The following is a 25,403-nucleotide window of genomic DNA, read 5'->3' on the forward strand; positions in this document are numbered from 1 at the left end:
CGGTAGTTAAATTAGCTACACAAGCCAAAAGAAAGTATTTGAAGCGTAACACTGATAGAATGATCGCTCATACATAACATAACAGTAGGATTATGATTTACAAACAAAGCAACAAGCTGCACCATTTTATGATGCAATGTCTCATATTAAGAATGACTCGTTAAGGTTGCGAAGTTTTCCACACGGCTCCATATGGTATGATGACATTTGCGTCGTCATATGTAGGCATAGCCTGCAGACTGCCGGCCGCCTACAGCCCATTTGTATCATGTCAATGACTATAAAGCCTGTGAACGAACTCTAAGGTTTGTTATTTTGGCCTCGAATGTACACCCACATTTGAATATCCATTTTCCGAAGATCTCTGCAATCTTCAAAGGCTTCACTTATCAAGCCTATTTTGTGCACGAATCTGGGGGTCGAGGCGGGTCAGCTTGAACTGGTGGTATCGTACACTTGAGAGTAGCATAGGAGTGGCGAAGTGCGTGACTGGGAGCCGTGTATCTTGCGAGCTACGCTTGGTCAGCCTGGTGTCCATAATTAGTAATTAGGAAGGACAGAATGGCTGCTGGGTGAAGGACACTGATTTTACTACCTGTCTGGCTAGTGGGCTTGTTGGCTATTAATTTGCGAGTGAAAATAGACAGTGCCCTAATGTTTTGTGTTATGCAAAGCACTTACATATCTACATAGGTACTCTTTCCTTATGGTATTTTACGATGGAATACCGCACATACAGTAGATTTCCAGCAACAACAGCTGATCAGTCTTCAGTACAGCTCAAAAGATTAAGGAAAGCTTAAATCTTAAATTTCAAACTCTTGATCTTAGCAGTAGGTACATACCTAATGGAAGAACCTAGTCAGTGAAGTGTTAAATCTACTCACAAAAAATCTTAAAGCACATCTATTCGCAGCATCCCATTGCTGCGTCTAATCTTATCAGGAAATAGTTAAACGTCAATTTCAGCGAGTATGCTACGAGACTACGACGTCGGCGAAGCGAAACTACGAGCTTAGGAAGTTAGTGTAGTGTCAGTTAGAGGCGCGGCAGATGTCGAGCGGCACCGACGTGAGGCGCGAACCGGCGCGCCGGTACTCGCCGCCCGCGCCTTATCGCTATCACCTTATCAACCCTTATCAGTTACTCATCGCGAATCCGATCGCACACCGCCATTCGATACACGCGCGCCATCCAGATGTGATTTATTTCTGAAACAACTGACCATGTACGGGATATCGGTGTTTGTTTTTTCATGTTTGTTATTCGTGAATTTCCAACATGGAAATTGTCAAGGTGAGTTTTTCATTTTTCTTCATATCTTTGCTGATAATGAAAGGTGAACCATTAGTATATTTGCTAGCCGGTATGACTAATAACAGTTCTCTAGGTAGGTGTGTTGTTTGCAGTAAAGTAACTGAGTCTACATAGATGTTTTAATTCATTAAAGTGTTAATGCTTCAGTAAACTAGTTCTTACAATGTTTACTATGTGATTACCACACTATGTATGAAGGTTGCGATAAGGATTTCATAAACATACTTGAATGGGAGTAGATTAGGCTTCAATGCTCCTATGTGAAGCACATTTTCAGGACGAAATGACCTTACGACTGGAGTAAATAAGGTTTTATTCAATAATTCGGGTATTATTTATCTATGTACGGTTGTTATGTAGGTAGATAGGAGTTATTATCAAAAGAATAAGCAGAGGTGAAGGTCTGTGGCCTAGTCGCCCACAATAAAGGTCCGTACTGTCATTAGCGGTGCATTGCAACTGTATATTAAACCATACATATGTTGTAAATAATTAATTTTATTCTGTTCATGATGGTTATTGCATTCATCAATTGCTGCTGCTGATACATTTTGATCTAAACTGCTGCGATTTCAGGAAAGTAGTTACATCGCAGATTTCATCATTACTAATTCACCATATTCAAAAAACAGTGCGTAAAAACAGAAATATGCACATCAGATCAGCTAATTGTACCTAGTACACTGCTGAAAGTAGGCTTCCCCCAAAGGAACGCCAACCAAATCACACTCTTTTATAATAATGTACCTACTTAGAATTTAGTCACCAGTATAGCCCTAGCGGAGCCCTACACACGATGGGCGTCACTAAACTAGGCTATTTAACGAATGGAAACCACTGGATACTGTTTGAGTTTAAGTTTATTTCAAAGAAAACACGAAACGAAACAGTCATACAGTTGGACAACAACCACGAATGTTACAAAACTAACTAATGAACTAAACCCTGAGTTGAAACAATGGGGCGAGCGTATTCAACTACATGACGAGACTCAAGCGAGGCGCATCCGACGCGCACTCGCGGCACACGCTTCTTGCTCACTGTCGGCGTGAGCGGCTGCGCGATGTCGCGTCCCCTTCCACGCGCCCTCTTGCGGCTCGAGCTCATGGAACGCTTGACTACAAACACTAGCTCATGACAACATGTTTTCAGGACGTCCTCTCTGCCGTTTCTGCACTACGGGACGAGGAGGCGTAATGTCCCTAGGATGAAAACGAGTTAGTTCTGATATGTGAAACTTGCCTAAAACTTCCTCAGATGAATCTAAATTACCTATAAGATACGCTGTAGGGCTAACTCTCTTCACAACAACGTAAGGACCATCTCTCTTAGGAACAAACTTAGAAGTGATGTTCTTGGCTGCGTTGCTCAGAACATGCGACTTTAATAGTACCTGATCACCCACCTCGAAGACTTCACCTGGTCTTGTGGATTTATCGGCACATTCCTTACGTCGATCCTGTTGTGCTTCGACCCTTTCTCTGACAGCCATAAACGAATTCACAAACCTTTTCAAATAAGGTGTAATCTGAGGAACAAAATTATCCTTACTGAGCACGGACCTAATATCGTGGTGCATTTCGACTGGCGAACGAAGTTCCCTAGCGAACATAAGGTATGCGGGGGTTACTCCAGTAGTACCACAAACTGCCGAATTCATGGCGAACCTTATCGCGGGAAGATGCTGAGGCCACGATGAATGCTCAGACTCAACTAAACGAGACAAATGAAACTTTAAGTCTCTATTCTTACGCTCAGCTGGATTAGCTGACGGATGGTATAATGGTAACAACTCTTGACCAATACCTAAAACAAACATACATTGCTGCATTACAGCAGAAACAAACTGAACGCCATTGTCCGAAACAATGCGTCTTGGCAGTCCATAACGGAGGAAATACTCTTCAATCAACGTACGAGCACACGCCTCGGAAGTAGCATCCTTCAGAGCGTAAAGCTCAGTCCAACGAGTCGCAGTGTCTTCGACCAACAAAATCCACCTTTCCCCATTTTCTCCCGCAGGAAGTGGACCAAACAAGTCTACGGCTAACACCTCTCCTCTCTGGTGGAGAACAGGAGTCTGTAACAAGCCGGACGGTTTCGTGTTTGAAGACTTATAACGTTGACAGGCAGCACAACTCTTGACATACTCTGTTATAGCTCTATGCATGCCTGGGAAATAAAAACTCGTAGCGACCTTGGCATAAGTTCTATCAATTCCGTGATGACCAGCAATGTCAGAATCATGACACTCTTTTAAAATTTCAGGACGCAGAGAAGCCGGGACAACCAGTTGCGGCTCTTCACTATCTACGTCCGGATTATACCTATATAATACGCCTTGCTGCATAAAATAACCTCTTTCTGACCAACGCTTCATACCTACAAAATCAGAAGTGTCCTCTAATTCACTAACAATTTTCTTAAGTTCCAGATCCTCGAGTTGCGCGCAACGGAGATCAGTCGGACTACGAGCAGGTAAGTCAACGACGATGGAACAGACACCACACTGATCTTTATTTTCTTCTTTACAGGTTGGTCGACTAAGTGTATCAGCAATAACATTGGCTTTACCAGGCGTATACTGAAACTGAATATTAAAGCTCTGAAGCTTAAGAGCCCAGCGAACGAGCCTACCTGAAGGCGACTTTAGGGTAAGGAGCCACTTTAACGGCTGATGGTCGCTACCTATAACGACCTCATGACCTTCAATATAACCCCTAAAACGTTCGACGGCCCACACCACAGCAAGAGCCTCACGCTCGGTGGTGCTGTAATTCCTTTCAGCTGCATTGAGCAGACGGCTAGCATATTCAATAGGGCGCTCTTCTTTACCTTCGCCCTGTAACAACACAGCTCCTAAGGCATAATTGCTAGCATCAGTCCTTAACACAAACGGCTTGCTATAATCTGCCTGAATAAGAATCGGTGCCGAGGAGAGACGAACCTTGAGCTCCTCAAAGGCACGAGCCTGGTCTGAACCCCATGACCACGGCTGATTCTTCTTCAGCAAGCGTGTTAACGGCTCAGCAACAGCAGAAAAACTAGGCACAAACTTTCTAAACCATGAACATGTCTGCAGAAAAGTTCTTAAGTGCCGAAGCGAAGACGGTGCTGCCATATCCAAAACAGCACTAACCTTATCATCATCAGGAGACACACCATCCTGAGTGATAACGTGACCAAGGTATTTTACCTTTTTACGTGCAAAGACACATTTCTCCCTATTGGCACGCAGTTTAAACATACGCAGTCTCTCAAAAACGGCGCGCAAATCTGATATATGCTTCTCAAAGCCCTCAGAAATCAGAAGGAGATCATCTTGATATGCTAGAAGGGTAACGTCCTTAAGACTGGCACCGGAACGAAGTCTATCAATTAGACGCTGGAAGGTAGACGGAGCGTTCTTGAGCCCGAACGGCATGCGATTAAATCGATACGAACCGAATGGCGTTAAGAATGCTGTCTTATCCCTATCCTGTTCACGTACACTCACTTGCCAAAATCCACTTCGCATATCAAGCGTACTCATAAAACAATTCTTTTTCGTTGACTGTACAAGCTCGTCTATCAAAGGCATCGGATAGACATCGGACTTTGTTACCGCATTGAGCTTCCTATAGTCGACACAGAAACGAACTTTACCATTTGCCTTTGGAACAAGTAGCGCTGGGGAACCCCACGCGGACTCACACTCCTCGACTATGCCATCTGCCAACATCTTATCGAGCTCCACTCGCATGATGTCCTTTTTGGCAGGAGTCAACCTATAAGGAGGGACGGCGATAGGAGCGTGATCGCCGGTATCTATAATATGCTCGGCGAAGGGAGTCGCGTCTCCCCCTGGCTGAAAGATATCCTCGTGTTCGACAAGGAGACGGGCAAGTACCTCACGTTGTTCTCCACTAAGCGAAGTCGCCTCATCATCCCGCAGCACATCCAGAGCTGAACACGCAGGCACAGGTGACACACCTTCAAATTGCAATGAGAATTTACACTTATCATTCTCGGCAAAGTGCCACCTACTTTCACCAAAATTGAAGACAAGATTAAATGAGGTAAGAAAATCTATACCTAACAAGCTTTCATTATTATTAGCTTCCGGAAATATCAAAAATTTTACGTCTCTAGTTTTATGTCGGAGTGTCACCTTAACCACTGTGCTAAGTACATTCATCTCCCTACTAACACCGTCCGCCAACCTAACAATTTGTGTCGACGGCACTAACGGGTGTCCTAACCTGAGTAGGAGAGCGTAGAGCGTGTGACCGGCAATACAACTTTTAGCTGCAGAATCTACGAGCGCGGTGCCACAAAACCCTAGAATGCTTATATTCAACACAGGGCGACGAAAAGGTACATTATCGCAAACATTACCGATATTCTCACGACTATTACAATTTTTGTAATCATTAAAACTAGATACACACATATTATTCTTACGAACATTGTCAAAAAGTATACGACTATCACAATGTATACGACAATTACAATTACTATTGCTACCGCAATCAGTACAACACGATACACGAGTATAAGTGTTACGAACATTATCAAAATTCTTACGAACATTACAATTATTTTTACGAACATTACAATTATCTTTGTAATTCTTACAACAAGATAAACAAATACAAGAGCACATATTAGCGTTAGTGTTACGAACACATTGATCGTCAAGAAAACAATTACATGAAACACCCGCGGCACGCGCAGGGTTACCTTGTACAGGCATGAGCACTGACGGGCTGGGCGGCGCGAGCGGTTGCGTAGCAACGACGCTAGCGCGGGCGCGGGCCGCGCGGGCGAGGCGCGCCCGGCGCCGCTGCCGGCCGCTGCGCCGCGGCGAGCGCGGGGCCACCCCGCGGGGCTCGCTCGACGGCCTCAACGTACCTACAACTCCGCCATGCGATGCGTTTTCGACGGAATAAAATGCTTGTTGGCTCGAACAGTTTTTACACTTCGATTTAATAACGTTCGGAGCACCACAACCGTAGCACTTTATTTCACTTTTTAACTTTATAATGCTATTACTCGTATTATTATCACGATCACTATTATCACGCTTTAACTTATAACACGCATTTTTCGAATGACCTGAGCGCTTACAATAGACACAAAACTGCTTATTACTCTTCGAAACGACGGCGACACTCTCGGCGGACTCAGCGGCGCCGGGGCTGTTGAGCGGCGGCGGCGGCTGCGGCGACGACGACGATGTCTCGCGCATGCTCGTCTGCGTCTGCGGCTTTGCTTGAGTAGTGTTACTACGTGTTTTGGAGCTTTCCTTAAGCGAGTCTTCTATAGTACGGCACTTTTTAAGTAATTCGTCGAAACTGTTTAAACTTTCTCTAGTAACACGTTTCCGAATGCGTGGGTTAAGGAGGCCGAACGCCATATCTAGCTGCACTTTTTCTGACAAATCCTCTTTAGGTATTTTAGCCAGCAGAGCTCGTACCTTGGCGATGAACAAATCCGTATGTTCTTCCTCCTGAACCAGCGTGAATAACTTCCGATAAAGACGATGGGGCGGATCATGCTCGGCGAATGCACCTTTTATTCGCGAGAGCGCCTCCGACCACGTGTCGGTCGATCTCTTCACCCCTTGCCACCAAACCGCTGCAGGTCCTTCCAACAACATTGAAAACCCGCGGAGAGCGTTCTCGTCGGTCATATTTACGCATTCCTTATACGTAGTGATGGCGTCTAGGAAGTTTTCTAGCGACTCCTCCGGGCGTCCGCCATAACGCGTCCTGCACTTGGCGAAATTTCCACTCACGCCAAACATACTGTGCGAATCCGAAACATTTTGCGGCGTGGACGAGCGGACCTCACGGAGTAAATGCACCAGAGTCTCGTGGGTCATTGTTACATTGGTGGGGGCGGCGCCGGCACTCGCGGCGTCGACGTTGTCCGAAGTTTCCAGAACTTGCGAGCGTGTTAACGGCATTTTCACGGCGAATAACACGCGAAGTTTTCACTGAGTTCGTTACTATCACACGTTGGGCAGCCAATTATAGCACGTTGGGCAGCCCTTATAACCAAGTTCGTAATCTTCACACGTTGGGCAGCCAATTATAGCCCTAGCGGAGCCCTACACACGATGGGCGTCACTAAACTAGGCTATTTAACGAATGGAAACCACTGGATACTGTTTGAGTTTAAGTTTATTTCAAAGAAAACACGAAACGAAACAGTCATACAGTTGGACAACAACCACGAATGTTACAAAACTAACTAATGAACTAAACCCTGAGTTGAAACAATGGGGCGAGCGTATTCAACTACATGACGAGACTCAAGCGAGGCGCATCCGACGCGCACTCGCGGCACACGCTTCTTGCTCACTGTCGGCGTGAGCGGCTGCGCGATGTCGCGTCCCCTTCCACGCGCCCTCTTGCGGCGCGTGTAACTAACTAATAGGGCGGCAAACTACTTGCGCGACATACAGCCACACGCTATACCAGTTACATTTCAGGAAACAAACTATAACCATAAAAGGATAATTTAATTACTATGTAGGGTATCTACAAACAGGACGGATGCTATAATGGCAGAGCTGAATAAGATTAGAACAAAATAAAAAGTTATTCGTTATCTCAACACGGACATAAATGTAACTTCAAAAGGGAAGATTTATTTTATGCTCATACGTTTACTAAAATAGCCGAAACAGACGCAAGGCAGGAACACACCTGTTACGGACATTAGTTTTCCAAAATAGAAAATATACGGAATAGGATTGACAGTTTTATTTAGAGCTACACGCTTCGAATTCGTTTTCCGACTTCACAATCTTGTTTGGTTACTTCTAACATCGTTGAAAAGTTAACACGTCTTTTCAGCTGAAATAACAATGTGCTATGCTGTAATTTGTTTGTTGTATTTAGTTTTACTACAAATATTAAAACTGGGTGTAATTAACGTTACGCTTGTTGTAGTTTCAAGTTGTGGTTATAAATTTTAAAAGGAGTATAAATCCTAGGAAGCAATAAACCTTACTTACCCTACATACATTCTTGTGTTTACATTCGATTTTGTGCTAGCAATAAATGTTAGGCTAGCAATATTATTAGGAATTCAGGTATCTACCTAGTTGTCTGTCAGTGAGAAGAGAAACCGAAACTGATCAATTTTATATTTCCAGTAACTATAGTCGACTCATTTAAAAGTTTAGGTCGTTAACACTAGGTATCAAATCTGCGACTGATGATTTTCGAGTCGTTTTGGCAAAATGTTTAATTCATTTGTGATCAATTAAGAGTTTGGTATGTACCTACCACCTACGAATCTTCAACAGTTTTCATCCAGAAATAGATACTTGGTTATACGCTATTTACTTAAGTTGAAGTAAGATCGCTAAGACAGTGATGAGATCACAGCTATGTTTGTTGGTGAGATTACTTCAGCTTACCAATTAGGCGCGTGGGATGCAGTTATTTATTTCTCTATCGAAAATGGTAATGGCTAGACAGCATAAAAAAACATGTTTTTAAAAGGATTTGAAAGCAAAAAGGATTATGCTTTTATCTTAAATAGGTACTGGCAGCTAGGATTGCAAATGCTCTCTCCGGAGTAACGATACTTAGCGTGTCCTACATCCAGAGTGAAGTGCGGTTCTGTATTCATGGCGTAAAATGAAGATTTAATAACCACTAGGAAGTTATAAACAATATTTGGCATGGCAACGCTACGGTCGATGCTTGTAATGGGAAGTCGTTAACCGAATATTTGATGGGCAATTAAATTAACAGTCAGCTCATCACTTGTACTACTTACGGTTAAAGCTACGATTCACATAATTAATAATCAAACGCTTGTGGCTTGAATAATGTAATAAATATAAAAATTGGCTCAAGATTACCAGACCAAATTGGCTCTTTGATGCGTTCGTGCAGAAGGGTGTTATTATAGATAATCCGGAAAATGTAAATAGCATTCTAATGAGAAGCTGAGGCAACTGACTAGATTGACTATGGAAAAAACTGCCTCCTTGATTATGGCCCTTCATCAGTGGGTACGGTGATCATTTTCTAGCAGGTACGATGATCTCAGCTTGAAACATTAATTTGTCGTTGCAATAATACATAAATGTGTCTATTGTTTGTAACCTAGGTTTGAAAAATATGACGTAACTTTACAAGGATAACTTAGACACGGAATATTACCACACGATTAGGCTTAGTTTGAGTCATAAATCACTTCTATTCTAATAGTTATAGCTACAACAACGCAAAACTGATAAACCTTAGCTATTTCTGTTTATTTAACGTAAATTCGTTATAAGTTAATTAAAGTGCTTCTACGCAGGTTAACAATCTATATTAGCTCTCTGAAGTAATAGATTCCTCATCAAATATGGGGCTTTAAAAATAGACTAACTAACAATTCACTTGTTTCACTAGCCACAATTTGACAAACAATCAATCAAACAAAAAGTAAAGTAACAGTAAAGTTATCATTACACATTGTTGTCAGTCCGGTTATGTGCTTGTAACACGTAACGTAATATATCTAATGTTACGGATAGTATCGGTCTATTAACTCTTCGATCACGTGCTGGCAATGTGCCGTATTTGTGAAGATTATCTACAGTCGTCAATAAAAAGAAAACAGAAGATCTAACGCGCGCGATGTTATTAGCAGAGTACCTACCAACCATTTGAGCGCTTCTACACAAGTATTCTATAGACTCGAATAAGAGATTGGCCATGTCAAAAGTTGTCTCTGATCTTCCATTATAAAAGTTTCTGACTTGTATATGTGTATATGTATATTGTAATGTTTCAGATTTGAAATGACTGCTTTGCCCATAAATTCTGTCTAGCTTGTCAAGAACCACAAAACTATTTCATGACATTGATACTTTTGGAACAGCAACAAGTGCTATAGAATTAACCTTCTAAATATTCCGTCTTACGGCTTGTCGTTTCCATCGTAATCTGCCGTACGCCCACATAAATTGTGTCAACGCGTTGCGCTTCTAATACCACCGATTTTGGTGGTCTATTTTAACGTGTTCGTCGCTTCATTCCATATGTCAAGTGCTTCTTAAGATAGCTATCCTTTTTTGTCACTTGGAATGGAAACACGATTGAATGGAATTTCAATGATTTCTCTTCATTTGAGAGCCAATTTAAACTTTTAGTAACGCAGTTGTGCCTACATTTGGATCATTAATTAATGTTTGAGGCACCTTATTTAAATGATGATTAAATAAATATGATGATTAGGTTAACTTGATAGCCGGTTTACGCCCATCATTTACATACCTAGATGTAATTAAATCGGTTGTAATTAATCTCAAATGAGGGATTAATTATAGCATAAAGATCAATTAAGTAGTATCTAGTTTAAAACCTCATTTGTGAAAATAAATTATTCTGGCTGGTTTTAAAAGACAATAAGTAGTCGAAAAGAATTCATGTCAAAAATTCAAAATTGGAATGTGGTAAGTCGCGAGAATTGGCGCGAACAGCTCCACAATAGAATAGATAATGGCCAGTTATTTTTCAAACTGTGTATTTTTACTCAACAGTACAACAGCAGATGCTGAATAAGCTGGTCTGCATCCAGCATGATGAGTGCGGCGCGTGTTTGTCGGCGGCATCGCATTGTCGCTGGTGCGCGGACCTCAACTACAAGTCCGGAGCCCCGCGGTGTAATGATGACGAAAGGTGAGCTCAAATCAATGAACTTATCAAAGTTCTGATACCTATTATTTTTGGGTAAGTAAGTATTTTGTATTATACCGTAACAACTTATTCGAGAGTCTTGTAGCTAAATACCACGCCAGTCACCACTGCATCTATAAGTACATACTTAATAGATCAATTAATTATAGGCTAGTCGTTTCTTGACAATTAGTATTTCGGCGATATCGTAAAGTTCTCCCGAATTGTGTCAAATATTCAGATTAATACTGAATTGCCATTTCGGTATTGAACTGACTACTGCGCCTGAGTCAGCGTACTTTAGCAATATACAAAATGTCATATACACAAATGTACAAATAGGTATGCAGTAGGTACATACCTATCTATAACTGTGTAGTCATGTTTTCTAAGCATTAGGATATGAAACCCATACCGTAATGTTTTCACACCTCACTAGAAGGAAACAAATGAAAGTTTGCCTTAATCGTTTTACCCCCTGGTGTTAGCTTTGACTGTAAATTACTTGTGGGAGAAAGCATGGGACATAGATTCCTTCCGATAATGTACCCACCTTATAAGTAATAGATTTGTCCACGGTTTCTCATTTAACTTATCGAAAACACTAGGAAAATGGCCAACTATACTGTATATTGAAGACTAATTTTCCAGTTCATAGTGTAAAGTTTTTTTTACTTTTTCGTCAGCTAAAATGTGACTCTCCTAAACATGCGCAAGGTAGGTCATTGTAAAGTAGCGATGATAATTTAGTACCTGTAAATTATTGAATGCCAAGCAAATAACTATAATAATAAATGTTAGTAAACGGGTAATAATACTTTCACAGGAAAACTTTATTTATTGTGTTGTAATGTTTTGCAGGTGGCTGTGTTAATTGTTTAGTTAGTTCTTAGTTAATGATCAATAATTACTTGTTGGGCCATACCTAGGTTGTAAGTAAAAGATGTTTCGAAATGACATTTTACCTACTGTAAACGAAGAAGTCGTATCATGCCGCTATTTATTCTTTAAAGATTTCTTACTATTTGTTTACTCGTAAATCTTCTAGTCAATAATTTTGAAATTAATGCTTACGCTACGATGATTTACGTACATTTCCAAAACACGAAAATGAAACTAAGATCAGGGCCCCGATTCTCCTAAGTTAATAATGTCAAAATCGAATATAAATCGAATCGCAATATGATCGTAATAGCAGTTTTAACCATATCGGGCATTCTGCTACTAATAAAAGACCAATCGAATTCGATTGACATTTGATTGGTGTGCGATTGGTCTGCTATTTTGATGATTTTGGTCTATACGGTAGTTTGCTGTACAATCATTTTGCAATCGTAAATCATTTGCAGATAAAATGATTCATTATTGAATGACAGAAAAGGATAAAAACGTTTCTTTCAAAGAAAAAATAGCAGAATGCCACATACATTTCAATCGTAATCGAGTCGGGATTGGATCGCAGTCGAACGTGAATCGTACGTTGTTTAAGTAAAATTAGGAGAATCGGGCCCCTGTAAGATCTCTATAAATTAAAGAATCGTCAATTAAAGCCACGTGAACGATTCAAACAAAAAGCTCAATTAAAATAGTGTACAAAAGAATTCTCTGTCCAATTTCCTAATGAAGGCTTGACTGGGTATTTAGAGGGAATGTCCACGGCTATAACAAGGGTATCATCATCCAGTTATCTCGCGTAGATCGGCAGTTAAGCGACGCCCACGACACACGGTAATTGGATGGGGGACCACTGGAAGGTCGGGTGCTGCCCTTGTCGCTTTACGTGACTATATTTGTCACGGTTTTATTAGAAAAATATTAAGTATTTGAAAAAAACTGAGCCTAATTTCGTTAGGTACGGTAAGGTCTAAGATGAATAGCGTATAAGACTTAGCTTTTCAATAATAACACTATAAGATCAAGCCTTTTACTACCTCGTCAGAAAGGCAGGAGTATCTTCACCAAAATAGATATCTTAACCACCACAATAGCTTAAACCAGAACCAAAAACAATAAAAAGTTCCGCTTTATTTCGCTTAATCAATTAACCACGAGTACGACGCAAGCGCATTCCTCGTGGCCACTGTTCTCACGTTCAGTGACCGATATTCGGCAGTTCTCCTCGGTAATCAAGAGATCGTTGTTTGATAGATTATTGATTGTGCAGAGAGCGAATGAACGATTTTGAATGGCCTGTACTTTGGTACTCGGTGGGGAAAAAGTTAAGTGCCTCACGCGGCGTTGGGTTAATAAGAAGATTTAATTCGTTTGTTTTGATAGCGTAGAGTAGAATGGGACTGGTGCTCATTTTTATTTGGGTGGTCATTTCATTTGATTAACAATGTTTTTATCATAGGCGTTAAATAATTAGCTATTTGCGGAAATTGAGAATTCTCAATTTTACGAGTCACTTTAAGTTACACCTATTCCATTAATTTAAATAAGAACAGGAAATTAAATTGATTTTAAGAGGTTTCGATTCCAGTTTTACATACATCTACTAATTAGTTTGGTTCTCATCATTAGCACCTACCAACGTTTCATTTGAGGACTACAATCGAATAAATGCTGTCATCTAATAAGAGGGGCTAAGTGCACCAAAGACATTTCCCTATTATGAGGAATTGAAACAATTCTAGACACGAGTATTACATGACATTGAGCTTTCTTTACAGTGTTAAGGTTCCTAAATTTTTTGCACCCTCTTTCTTCTTAAAGATTGGTTTTTTGTTCCTTAGTCTCGTGAACACTGGCTGTAGTCAAGGCTTAATCCAGCGTCCAGAGAAGCCAATATGGGAGATGGTGGAGAACAGCTCGCTTCAGGACATGACGCCCAACAGTGAGGAGAATGTTGTGCAAATACAACCGCAGAGGATCCGCCTATCTTTGAAGTCAAGTACGCTTATTTTCCAGCAATTTTTATTTATTTATTTTTTTCTTAGCCCTTATTTTCCAACTGCTGGGCAAAGGCCTCCCCATTTTTCTCCACACCTCTCGATCCTTAGAATGCTCCCACCAGCAAATTTTACCTCAAAAAAAAATTAATTAATTTATATCCCTGATCCAAAACAAGCAAGCAAAACAATAATATTATTTATCTAAAGCGAAGACAAATTGTATTAATCTTCAAGCTCATTACATTATACTTACTCTATTAATCAAATTTTAAACAACATACCTAACACATCGAAAGCGAATATAATCTTTGGTAATGCTTTGTTTCAGGAGAGACACAAAAGATTCAGTTTACATATAGACCAGCCAAAAATTACCCTCTAGATTTATATTATTTGATGGATCTCACTTGGTCTATGAAGGATGACAAAGAGACGCTGGTGTCTTTGAGAGATGATCTGCCTATATTGTTGAAAAACCTTACAGATAACTTTAGGTAAGGTACCATACTTTTGCCATCAAATATTACACAGGAGCTTAAGATCTAATCTAAGATCTATACAATTACCTAGTCGTTCATAAGTCTATATTATAAATGTGTAGTTAACACTTTTCAGATTAGGTTTCGGAAGCTTCGCCGAGAAACCGCTGATGCCATTCATAAACACGGATGCAAAACGACTAGCAAACCCATGTTCAATGGAGGAAGAGGCTTGTGAGGCAACCTACAGCTATAAACATCACCTGTCCCTAACCAACCAGGTAACGTTAACCTACTGATGTATGTAAGGTAAGCCGTGGCTGTGTATAAGGAAATCCTTAATACTCTTCGTCCATTTTAGTCAGTCGTAAATACGTAGGTACTAGTAGACAAGGTTAATTTGTTAGGCGTATACAATGTTGTGTGAGCATTGACGTATAAGATAAAAGCTTTATAAAGTTACTTACGTCTTAGGTGTTACTTAGGTTATTGTTTGTTCAATTATGGTAGAAAGATATAAAATAAATACAATAAATCACTCAGTGTAAGTAACAACACAATCAGATTCCAATAGTAAAACATCTTGCTCACTCTATTAAAGTAAAATAAAAAATAATTGTAACGATTTCGATAAAAGCTGGAATGGTGATGGAGCTTAGATAATTATGGGTCGTGTTTAAAAAGCCTGTCTTATAAGTCATCATCATCCTCCTGCCCTTATCCCAATTTTATGCCGTAATCTCACAAGTAACATTTCTTACCATATCTACTTTCACACAATCCATCCATCGTTTCTTTGGTCTTCCTCTTCCACTATATCCGTCCACATTCATTCTCATCACCTTCCTCACAACATGACTCTTATTTTAATAATCCTCATAATCACCTTACTTACCTTCACCATTTTGAAAGCCCCTCATTCCAAAAATTCTACAAACCCCTAAAACTCCAGGTGAACGAGTTCATAGAGCGCGTGAACAGCAGTTCAGTGACAGCTAACCTGGACAACGCGGAGGCGCAACTGGACGCATTGGTGCAGGTGATCACGTGCGGAGACAAGATCGGCTGGGCGACACACAGCAGAAAGATTATAATACTGCTGTCTGATGGACTTATGCATACGGCCGGGGATGGGAAACTTGGTATGAGAAAAGCTAGAATAACATAAAATACATACCTACTTTTTTATTATTTCAACTCAAAGTGACAAATACGACAAGTTACACGTAAAATGCAAATTCACCTTGGTCACTTGCAAGGATGTCAAGAAAATAGGATAATCATTTGTAGGTGTCTCTTGGTAGAGGTTATATGACAATTCCAATTATGACTTTAAGAGCGTGTACGCTCGGCGCGCGATGTCAACTTTAGGTAATTCAACGCAAAAACCGCGCAGACTAGCGTCGCGGCTGTGTGCGTGCCTATCATACTTCACGTATAGTCACACAAACCATTTTGATCCTTTCGAGTGAAATTGGTAGAACAAAAAATATATTATTTAGTAAATAGTTAATAGCGGGAAAATAGTGTAAGTCTATGGATGTCTAAAATATAAAAGCATGAAAATAAGTCGTTAATACTTACACTCTTTTGCAAAAAAATCGGGCACCTATGAAAACCTTGGTTTTGAGGACTTTCTGTATATTACATACAATTTTCAACAGTACTAAATAGTCGACTGATGATTAATGACAATGTTAAGAGTTTCTGTATTTTAACCGATTTCAAAAAAGAAAGGAGGAGGTTTCAATTAGATTGTTTTGTGATTGTTCTCAATTTGATTGTTCTCGATTTCTCAAAGACGCCTGGACCGATTTGAAAAATTGATTGTTTATATGAATGGTCCAGTCCATCCAGACCGAAAAATTGTGGTCAAATAACAACAATTGCCGGAAAGCCAAATATTGGTGCAGAGCTTGGGTTTACCATTGCAAATAAAGTTTTAAGTTATCTATACTATATGCTTCAAAAGTTATTCGAGATCAAAAGTCAAAATTTGGGTAGGTACATCCAAAATGAAAAAAAATATATAGCTCGATTGGTAACAGACATCTGCAATAAGTGATTTCTAGCCTAAGGAGTCCGCCATATTGGATTTAGACTCGCGACACATTTTTTTTCGAGTTATTCATAGCAAGCCCTTTCATTTGATACCCATATCATAGGAATGCATTAAAAACATTTTTTTCTCCATCTTGGGTATACCGCCATATTGGATATAGAATACATTGTCATTAAAACTGAACATTCAAACAAAATTTCAACTCAATCGATAAAAAAAAATATGCTTCAAAATTGAGCTTTAAATAAAATAGTAATGTATCAAGATTTGTTGGTCGCGCTTGAAATGTACTCTATTCTCGGTATCCACGGCAGAGGTTATTCACCCTACGCGATGTGACGGAGCGACACGTCCTCTCTCTGTGAAGCCTTGCGGCGGTCTGGTTTGAGTTGACTCGCGTGCAGCGTTTTATAGTAGTTTTTAAATAATTTATAAAAAAATAAAAACGAGAGATTAAATTATAATATAAAGTTTATGTTTTAAAGAAAGAGTTATATTACTATAGTAAATAATTGTTATATTAAATTAAGTAAGATAGATAGGTAAAAAAAGCATTTGAAATTCACAATTTTTCACATTGTTAAAATATTTTTTTCTGAAAGATAGAGACCTAAATCAAAAAATGTTTTCAACTAACTATAGGCGTGGGGATTTCGTCTATGAGTAAAAAAATAAATATGATTAGATTTGCCACTGTTTTCACATGAATTTAAGCTTCGAAATAGACGCTGAACGGGAATTTTATAAAACATCTGTTACGTTACAGGGGTTTTAAGTATTTAAACTACACAAATTGAAATTTATGTTCAATTAACTATATAGACAGTGAAATTACCTTGCGTTATTAAAAAATAACATAGTTGTAGGATAAGTAGTTACTGAGAAACAGTGGTTTGAAAAGTACCATTTTAGGCCAAATGGCGCGCGGTTGACGTACACGCTCTTAAATTCATAAACGATCTAGCTACAGAGAAGAAAAACCGGCCAAGTGCGAGTCGGACTCGTGCACGAAGGGTTCCGTAAATTACAGTTAAATCAACCTATCTCAAAAACTATAAGAGATACTTTGATCAAACCAAAAATCGTTGAAAGAGTTAATTAGCATGCATCACCTCTATTTTTTTTAGAATTTTATACCCCGTAGTTATAAAAATAGAGGGGGGGGGACATACTTTTTACGACTTTGAGAGCTGATATCTCAAAAACCGTTCACTTTAAGAAAAATGTTTTTTAGAAAACTTTATATCATTTTAAAAGACCTTTCCATTGATACCCCACACGGGTATGTACATCGAAAAAAAAAATTTCATCCCTCAGTTACATGTATGGGGGGCCCCACCCCCAATTCTTTTTTTTACTATTTAGTGTCATATTTTTGTAGCGGTTCATACAACACATATTCCCATCAAATTTCATCACTGTAGTACTTATAGTTTCCGAGTAAATCGGCTGTGACAGACGGACAGACGGACAGACGGACAGACGGACAGACGGACAGACGGACATGACGAAACTATAAGGGTTCCGTTTTTGCCATTTTGGCTACGGAACCCTAAAAAAAAGGAAGAAACATTAGACAAGACATCAATTAATCTGATGATGTTGTTGTTCAGTCAAAAGTTCTCACGGGATCGTGTCACATGTTCTATACATCCATAATTCATTTTGCAATGTCACATGATTCCTGATTAAGCAGTCCAAAAAATGTGGCTATCAATTATATAGAAGAAGCCAATCAGTAACCAAATCCAAATGCTTCAAAGTAACCGAGAAAGTCAAATACCGCAATAAATTGTGCTTAAACTGAGACATGTCATCTGATAACTAGCACTAATCTGTTAAAGGTGGCGCGACTAGGAAGAGCGATGATCAATGTCATTTGGACGATAGAGGGTACTATTCGGAAGCTGCTACTTATGACTATCCGTCGGTGGCACAGTTATATAGACTGTTGGAAAAGTACAAGGTAACACCATATTCTATTGAATTGAGTAGAACAATGTGAAATCTTTAGCTCATATTAAAGTGTTTTATAACTCTGACAAGATGACACCACCCTGCCTTTAAGACTCTTTTTAATTACGGACGGTGTCAACATTAACTTTAACGATTGATTACAGGTCAACGTGATTTTCGCTGTAACTGAAAGCGTTAAATCCCACTACGACAGTTTGAACCAGCTACTCGAAGACTTTACTTATGTGGCTAAACTAGAGAGTGACAGTTCTAATATTCTGAAACTAGTTAAAACTGGTTATGAGGATATTGTCAGCGTTGTTGATTTCCATGATGATTCTAACTTGGGACCAGTTAAAGTTAGGTACTTTACGGACTGTGGAGTGAAAGGAGGACCTATGAAAGAAGAAACGAGATGCACTGGAGTGGAATATGGCATGACTCTGCGTTATGAAGCTCATGTCACTTTGGAGTCTTGTCCTGAATATAAGTCCGTAAGTAAATAATTTACTGTTCTGAAAACTTTTCTCCATGTCTCTCTTGTCTACTTCAGGATCTATGTAAAATAATTTTTAAGATAGGTTTACCCCAAGGACCTAAACCTTTTTTTTTGACAAATGAAATTAGTGCCTTAGGCCTCGCCACAGTGGGTGCTATTCTATCAATACACATGTGCTTATCCTCCAAAGAATGAACACTTAGGTCCTATTTAACAATTTTGTAATAGCAGACTGACTGTGAAGTTTCTTCCAGCAGAATTTTGATTTAACTTTTACTTCCCCAGTTAGTGCAGTCATTGAAGCGAAAAATACGGTCTAACCTCCGAATTTTTTTACTGTGAACCGATTTGCATGAAATTTTGGAATTAGGTTCAGCTTACCCTTAACTTCAAAAGTGAATATGATTTGAACTCCGCCACCCCCCCTGGGGGTGGTTGACACCCCTTCTTTGGGGTGAATATTTTTTTTGCAAAATAACCTCGGATATCGGTAGAAGACCTAATTTTAAGCAAAAGTAGTCTTTAAAGTTTAAAAAAAAATTCCAATACTTTTCAAGTTATTGGCAATTGAAAATTCGCAATTTTTTCAAATTATATTTTTATAAAAGGTCCTAAGTGCAATATTAAGCTAGATATTAAAGATCAAATTGGCATTGACCACAACGATTAAATTTCAGACAAAATAAAAAACGGCTTTGATCTTTAATATCTAGCTTAATATTGCACTTAGGACCTTTTATAAAAAAACAAATTGTTCGTTGTTTTACCTGCTACAATTTTGTTCTTTATAAATTTTCAATAAAACCTATATTTTTGGAGATATTTGCAAAAAAACGATGAAAAACGTGAAAAAATTGCGAATTTTCAATTGCCAATAACTTGAAAAAGTATTGGATTTTTTTTTAAACTTTAAAGACTACTTTAGCTTAAAATTAGGTCTTCTATCGATATCCGAGGTTATTTTGCAAAAAAAATATTCACCCCAAAGAAGGGGTGTCAACCACCCCCAGGGGGGGTGGCGGAGTTCAAATCATATTCACTTTTGAAGTTAAGGGTAAGATGAACCTAATTCCAAAATTTCATGCAAATCGATTCACAGTAAAAAAAATCGTAGCAATAATGCTTCAATGACTGCATTAAGTGTAAAGACAATATTTTCTTTAAAAACAATATCTTCAACAGTCGACCCAAACGATCCGCATATCGGAGTCGCAGCTAGGGCAGGACGCGCTGACGCTGGAGGTGCACGTCCAGTGCGGCTGCGCGTGCAGCGTGACGTCACAGCCGCACATGGCGCCCATGTGCCCCGTCAACGCGCACTTCGTCTGCGGCGTCTGCCAGTGCAATAAGGGATGGTGAGTGATGCTTTGTAGACTTTGACTCCACGACTCAGGACGTGAAGATAGTGTATATGCCTCTGCTTAGTTATTACATGCAAAAGTAAATAGTGCCACCATTTTCCTAATATAGTTATCGGCACGAATCTTGAGCTCTCTCAAGTGATTTATTAGCAAAGAAGCAGTCCCGAGTGACGGCTATGACGCGATGCACTGCGGGCCACTATAGAAATGGGGAAAAAAGGGGTTGACATATTAATGCATCCTACCTTGCCTGGTTCAATGCTTTGGTGTAGAATATTTTATATAACAGCTTTCTCTATTTGTTTGTTTGGATTAAGGATTTACTTAAAGATTAACAATGTATCCAACTTGCATACTTGCTTTTTAAATTTCTCCCAAATAGATATAGCACCGAATTCACAGTCATCAGATTTTGTGCATGTTATTCGCAACCATGCAGATCCTGCTTAGTTCCTACTTTTCGTTAGGCTAATAATGTGTTCGACTAATTCACACCTCATCTGCAGTGTTTGCTGTAGCAATAACAAATGGCTGTCGACCTATTCTAAGAACTCTTGGACTACTTGCTACTTCCTTACAGATATTCTTGGTATTGTTAACCTCCATTAGTTTGTCTTGCGTTAATTTGTTTGTGCTTTTCCCAATATACACAAAAGCTTTGCCGTCTCATAATTCTCCTGACATGAAGTGGAATCACTTTGAAGACGCCTTTATAATAATCGACATCTCAGGCTGCCCGCCCTCGTCGGGGTTTTTGCAGGACAGTTACATTGGATCGATTTTTTAGGACGTTTTGACCGATTTTTTATAGGACGAGTGTGTTGTGTGTTGCACTATTGCTATTTATCTTAGTTAGATAGTATTATCTATTTTTCTCTACAAAAATCGGTCCCGATTTACCGGACGTGGGCGGGCAGCCTAAAATTGGATTTCATACCAGAGTACCTACTTTATGCAACGTTTGTAAATAAACTAAGCCTTAAACTCTTTGAAACATTTCCAGGTCAGGTCCCACATGCGACTGTGCGATAGGCGACGAGAATGCGTCAGCCGAGCTGATGGCGCAGTGCCGCGAGCCCAACGCCACCCGCAGCATGGCGTGCTCGGGCGCCGGCGACTGCCTGTGCGGCGAGTGTTCCTGCGACCCCGGCTTCACGGGGAAATACTGCCAGTGTGCCACCTGTGATGTTAGTCTGTAAGTATCACATATTTCTGTGGTCCTTCGAAGCCTAATGTTCCATAATTTACTTGTGTGCTTCTTTCGATTCGATTGTATGCTCCATTGTGTACCCCCTATGCATTCACATCCTTATTTACTTCCTAGTGTAGGTACTCGCTCATCTTTATGGACCTCCTTATATTGTTTGCCTACATACTTTCCTATGGACTCCCCCTACGGATATCCTTCTATGTACCGACTCCCTCTTTGCATATATTCCCCTCTGTATTCCCGTCTTTACATCATTATGTAATTCCACATGTACTCTTCCTATTTACTCTTTTTTATGTACTTCCTAATGTACTCCCTTATATACCCCCTTTAGTTTTTTCACTAATCTTATGTAAGCCCATTATTTTCGCAATTTTGTAAATCCCCTTATGTATCTACTCCCTAATGTATCTGTGTAATTTGTGAGTTCCTCAATGGTGTTCCTACTTTTTTAGGGATTGAATCAAACCAGACACGTAATAGTACGTCACAAGATATTTAGAGCATCAGTAAATACACTTCATGTTATCGACTATCGACACTTCAGAGTATTTCTGGATATGCGGAATGTGTTTACTTGTCTCATTCGAAGTAAGCGCGTGTTAGTTCCTGGTCGTAATGCGTGGTTAATGTGTGTTTTCAAAATAACTGCTAGTTATGCAACGATTTCGTTTTGGATGTTCTTGTTAATACTATGGTACTGCGTTCCTAAGTAGGTACAAGTGGTTGTAATATTCATTCACCGTTTTAATTCTCACGGGCACCTACATCATTATTACAAAAGTCTAGAAGTCTTAAATAACAGACTGCTTTATACTCAGTCGTTGTTTCGTTGGTCTAGTGGACACAAAGCGCGGCTGCTGTTTTACTTAGAAGACTCAGAAGAATCATCATCAATCAATTGGGTTAAAATTTTTCTTCTTCCATACTTTTCTGTGGTCTCAAAAGAATAAAGTGACGAGCTCAAAAAGGACACAAAAATGCTGAGAATCAGGCAGTTTTTGTTTTACAATACAAAACTATAACGTGAGCGATAATCAACAAATGTTTGTTCCAGGGAGAACGACCTAGAATGCGGCGGCGTGGGTCGCGGGGTGTGCGTGTGCGGGCAGTGCGCCTGCGCGGGCGGCTGGAGCGGCGCCGCCTGCGACTGCACCAACACCACCGACACTTGTGTGTCGCCTGCTGGGGGGGACATTTGTTCTGGACACGGGGACTGCGTCTGTGGTCAGTGAAACTATGGACTTTATATGTTGTACTGATAGAACTGATTTTCTTGGTGCGTAAGCGTATGACAAAGCGCAAAGCACAAAATGGCAACATTAACACATATCTCTATGATTCAAATAACTCTGCAACCTAGGTGGGTAAAGCATAGTTGCATCTTCTGTCAGCTCTAAGCGTTGACAAATTTCAGCTAAGATCTTACATAAACCAGATATTAAATCACCTTCCTGCATTCTTCACCAAGACTGTTCACCAAAATATAACCACATGGAACATCATCAACGTAAATTATTGAATTTATTTAAAGTACTTACAAATCAAAGCAACATCACGATACATCATCAACTCACCCCTAACTCACCTACCCCCACAGGTCGCTGCCAGTGCTCAGCAGCAGACGACAGCGGCTCCAAGTATTCTGGAATGTTCTGCGAGACATGCGCCACGTGCGACAACCCACTGTGTGCACACGCCGAGCCCTGCGTCACCTGTTCCCTTAACAGCAACTGTACTGATAGCTGTAGTGTCGGCACCGTCAACTACACCGTCACCGAGAGATTAGATTCAGGTTAGTTCTTTCATTCTAGAAGCTTCGTTTTCGTCAGAGTAGTGTTCATCTATAGTAGCGGTTCGAAGTACTCGGGCATGTTCTGCGAGACGTGCGCTACGTGCGACAGCCCGCTGTATGCACACGCCGAGCTTGACTTGCATCTTTAGCTGTAACATCGGGAATGTTAACTAAAAGGAACTAAAAGGTCTACAAGATAGAATCTAGATGCAGTGAGTGTTGTCGTTATAGCTCTAAACAGAGTGGTCGTGGTCATTCTTGCCAGTAACTGCTCTCTGATGGCCGCTTTCCTCATGCATCATTCGGGTAGTGATGATAAGCTATTTACTGATGTTTATGTGGTCAGTTAAAATGTTGAAATACCAGATAAAAACTTTCATGCAACTACACGCAATTATTGACAGCCTAAACAAATTACAGCACCGGCAGATGTGTACTTACTCTCGTCAATAGACGCATAAATTAAACTTTTCTTTGGAACGTACTTGCTCACATTAAGCAGAGAAAGCAAACCGTTAGAGGTTAATGTAGAAATATAATGACGACTCAACTCTTGTGGTCACCATTACACTTGAGAGCGTTTAAAAGTAATGAACGCTGTCATTTAAGTGATTGCGGTTTTGTGGTTCAGTACTTAGTGTCAGCTTAGGACTAATTTTGTCATTATTGCAAGACCACACAAGCTTTGATTTTGGTTTATTTATGCTAATTGCCGTAGTCTAGATCAAAAAATGATTACATGAAGTGTTTTTGGTTGAGCGGACTTCCTCGAGATTTTTCAAACTTACATTCTGAAATTATTATGTGATAACCAGTGCCTATGAATTTTTTGCAGAAGAACCAATTTTTTTGTTATTATGTGTATTTTTGTTATGACTTACATAAGTCTTTATTTTAAATTGAAATTCTAGATTTTATACTTTTTTTTTACTTTCAGCAAGTGCAGACATCGACGACGTATCCTGCATCCTCCGTCTTATTGAGAACGATTTAGAATGCGAGTACAAATACACTTACTCAGCCGTTCCTACCTTATCTGACGTTGAGATAACTATTAGGGCTAAAGAGTGTTACCAACCCACTAGTGCTAGGATCATGACCAGTGCTCTTGTCATCATGGGCTGTGTCGTAGCCGCAGGACTGATCGCCATCTTGTTCTTCCGATGTGGTCAGATCGTGTCAGACAGACGTGCTTATGCCAGGTTTGTTAAGGAAGCTCAAGAAAGCAGGAAACATATGCAAGAGTTGAACCCGTTGTATATATCGCCTATTTCAGAGTTCAGACTGCCTGATTCCTTCCCTAGGGATAAAAATGATTAGGTTTTGAGTCTATTGAAGTTATTGTTCCTTAAGTTTAAGTAAAATAACAGAACACAGAGTGTGTGTGAATGAATGTTATAAGCATAGTGTTTAACGTAAACATTTAGTGAAGAGATGTAAAAGTGTCTTTATATTTGAACAAGATGGTTATTTTTAACCACAATTATGAAAAGATCGCCGACAGCGACTTCTATTAGGAAATTGTGCGTTAATTTACATCTTCAAATAACATCCCTTGTTCCATTAATAGTTTGTCTACCATAGCACAAAATTACCTATACCCTACCGATTTTCTTATCTTATAATCTAGGCCGACAAAACCTTTTCTTGACGACTTTGTATATTTGATCACTTTTAATTTTCTCCTAAATTCGTATTGCTACAGTAATGAAATAGCAATTTGTTGAATATTGAAGTTGAAGTTTAAAATTTTAGGCTTTATAATAATGTTGATTGTCATAATAATGTTTCCTTTAATGTAATACGATAAACAGTACAAAGTATTTTTATATAATGTACTTACCTAGTTAAGTTTTGAAGATATTACCGTTCGTGCCTTTTTGGTCGTCATCGAAAAGTTGTCTTTTTTTTCAGATTTTCTTATCTGATTAAATTCTACAAAAATTAAGCTTATTGCTACGAGCAATCCAGTTAAAGAACTACTACTAAGGCAAAGAATAAAATAGTAACGGAAAAGTACTTAATATTTGTAAAATCACAATTTTTAAAGTATTTTTGCTAGTCTTGCATCATTGCATTTTACGTCTTTAGAATAAGTAATAATATTATTATTTAGATAGGTATATCTATGTGTATCAAAAGGGATAATATTTAGG

General features: G+C 39.5%; 1 protein-coding gene across 1 annotated transcript; it reads left to right on the forward strand.

Moving 5' to 3' along the window:
* Window positions 1-1,022: 1,022 nt before the first annotated feature.
* LOC110382241 (integrin beta-nu) lies at window positions 1,023-24,779 on the forward strand. The gene is made up of 13 exons (XM_049847411.2): window positions 1,023-1,296; window positions 10,856-10,994; window positions 13,727-13,884; window positions 14,214-14,379; window positions 14,501-14,645; window positions 15,317-15,506; window positions 18,271-18,392; window positions 18,547-18,876; window positions 20,064-20,236; window positions 21,246-21,437; window positions 22,510-22,679; window positions 23,053-23,247; window positions 24,185-24,779. The coding sequence occupies exons 1-13, from the start codon at window positions 1,227-1,229 to the stop codon at window positions 24,565-24,567; spliced, it is 2,433 nt and encodes an 810-aa protein (XP_049703368.2). The 5' UTR covers window positions 1,023-1,226; the 3' UTR covers window positions 24,568-24,779.
* Window positions 24,780-25,403: the final 624 nt, after the last annotated feature.

The sequence above is a fragment of the Helicoverpa armigera genome, chromosome 18 (genome assembly GCF_030705265.1).
Source record: "Helicoverpa armigera isolate CAAS_96S chromosome 18, ASM3070526v1, whole genome shotgun sequence".
NCBI classification, from domain to species: Eukaryota; Metazoa; Arthropoda; class Insecta; order Lepidoptera; family Noctuidae; genus Helicoverpa; species Helicoverpa armigera.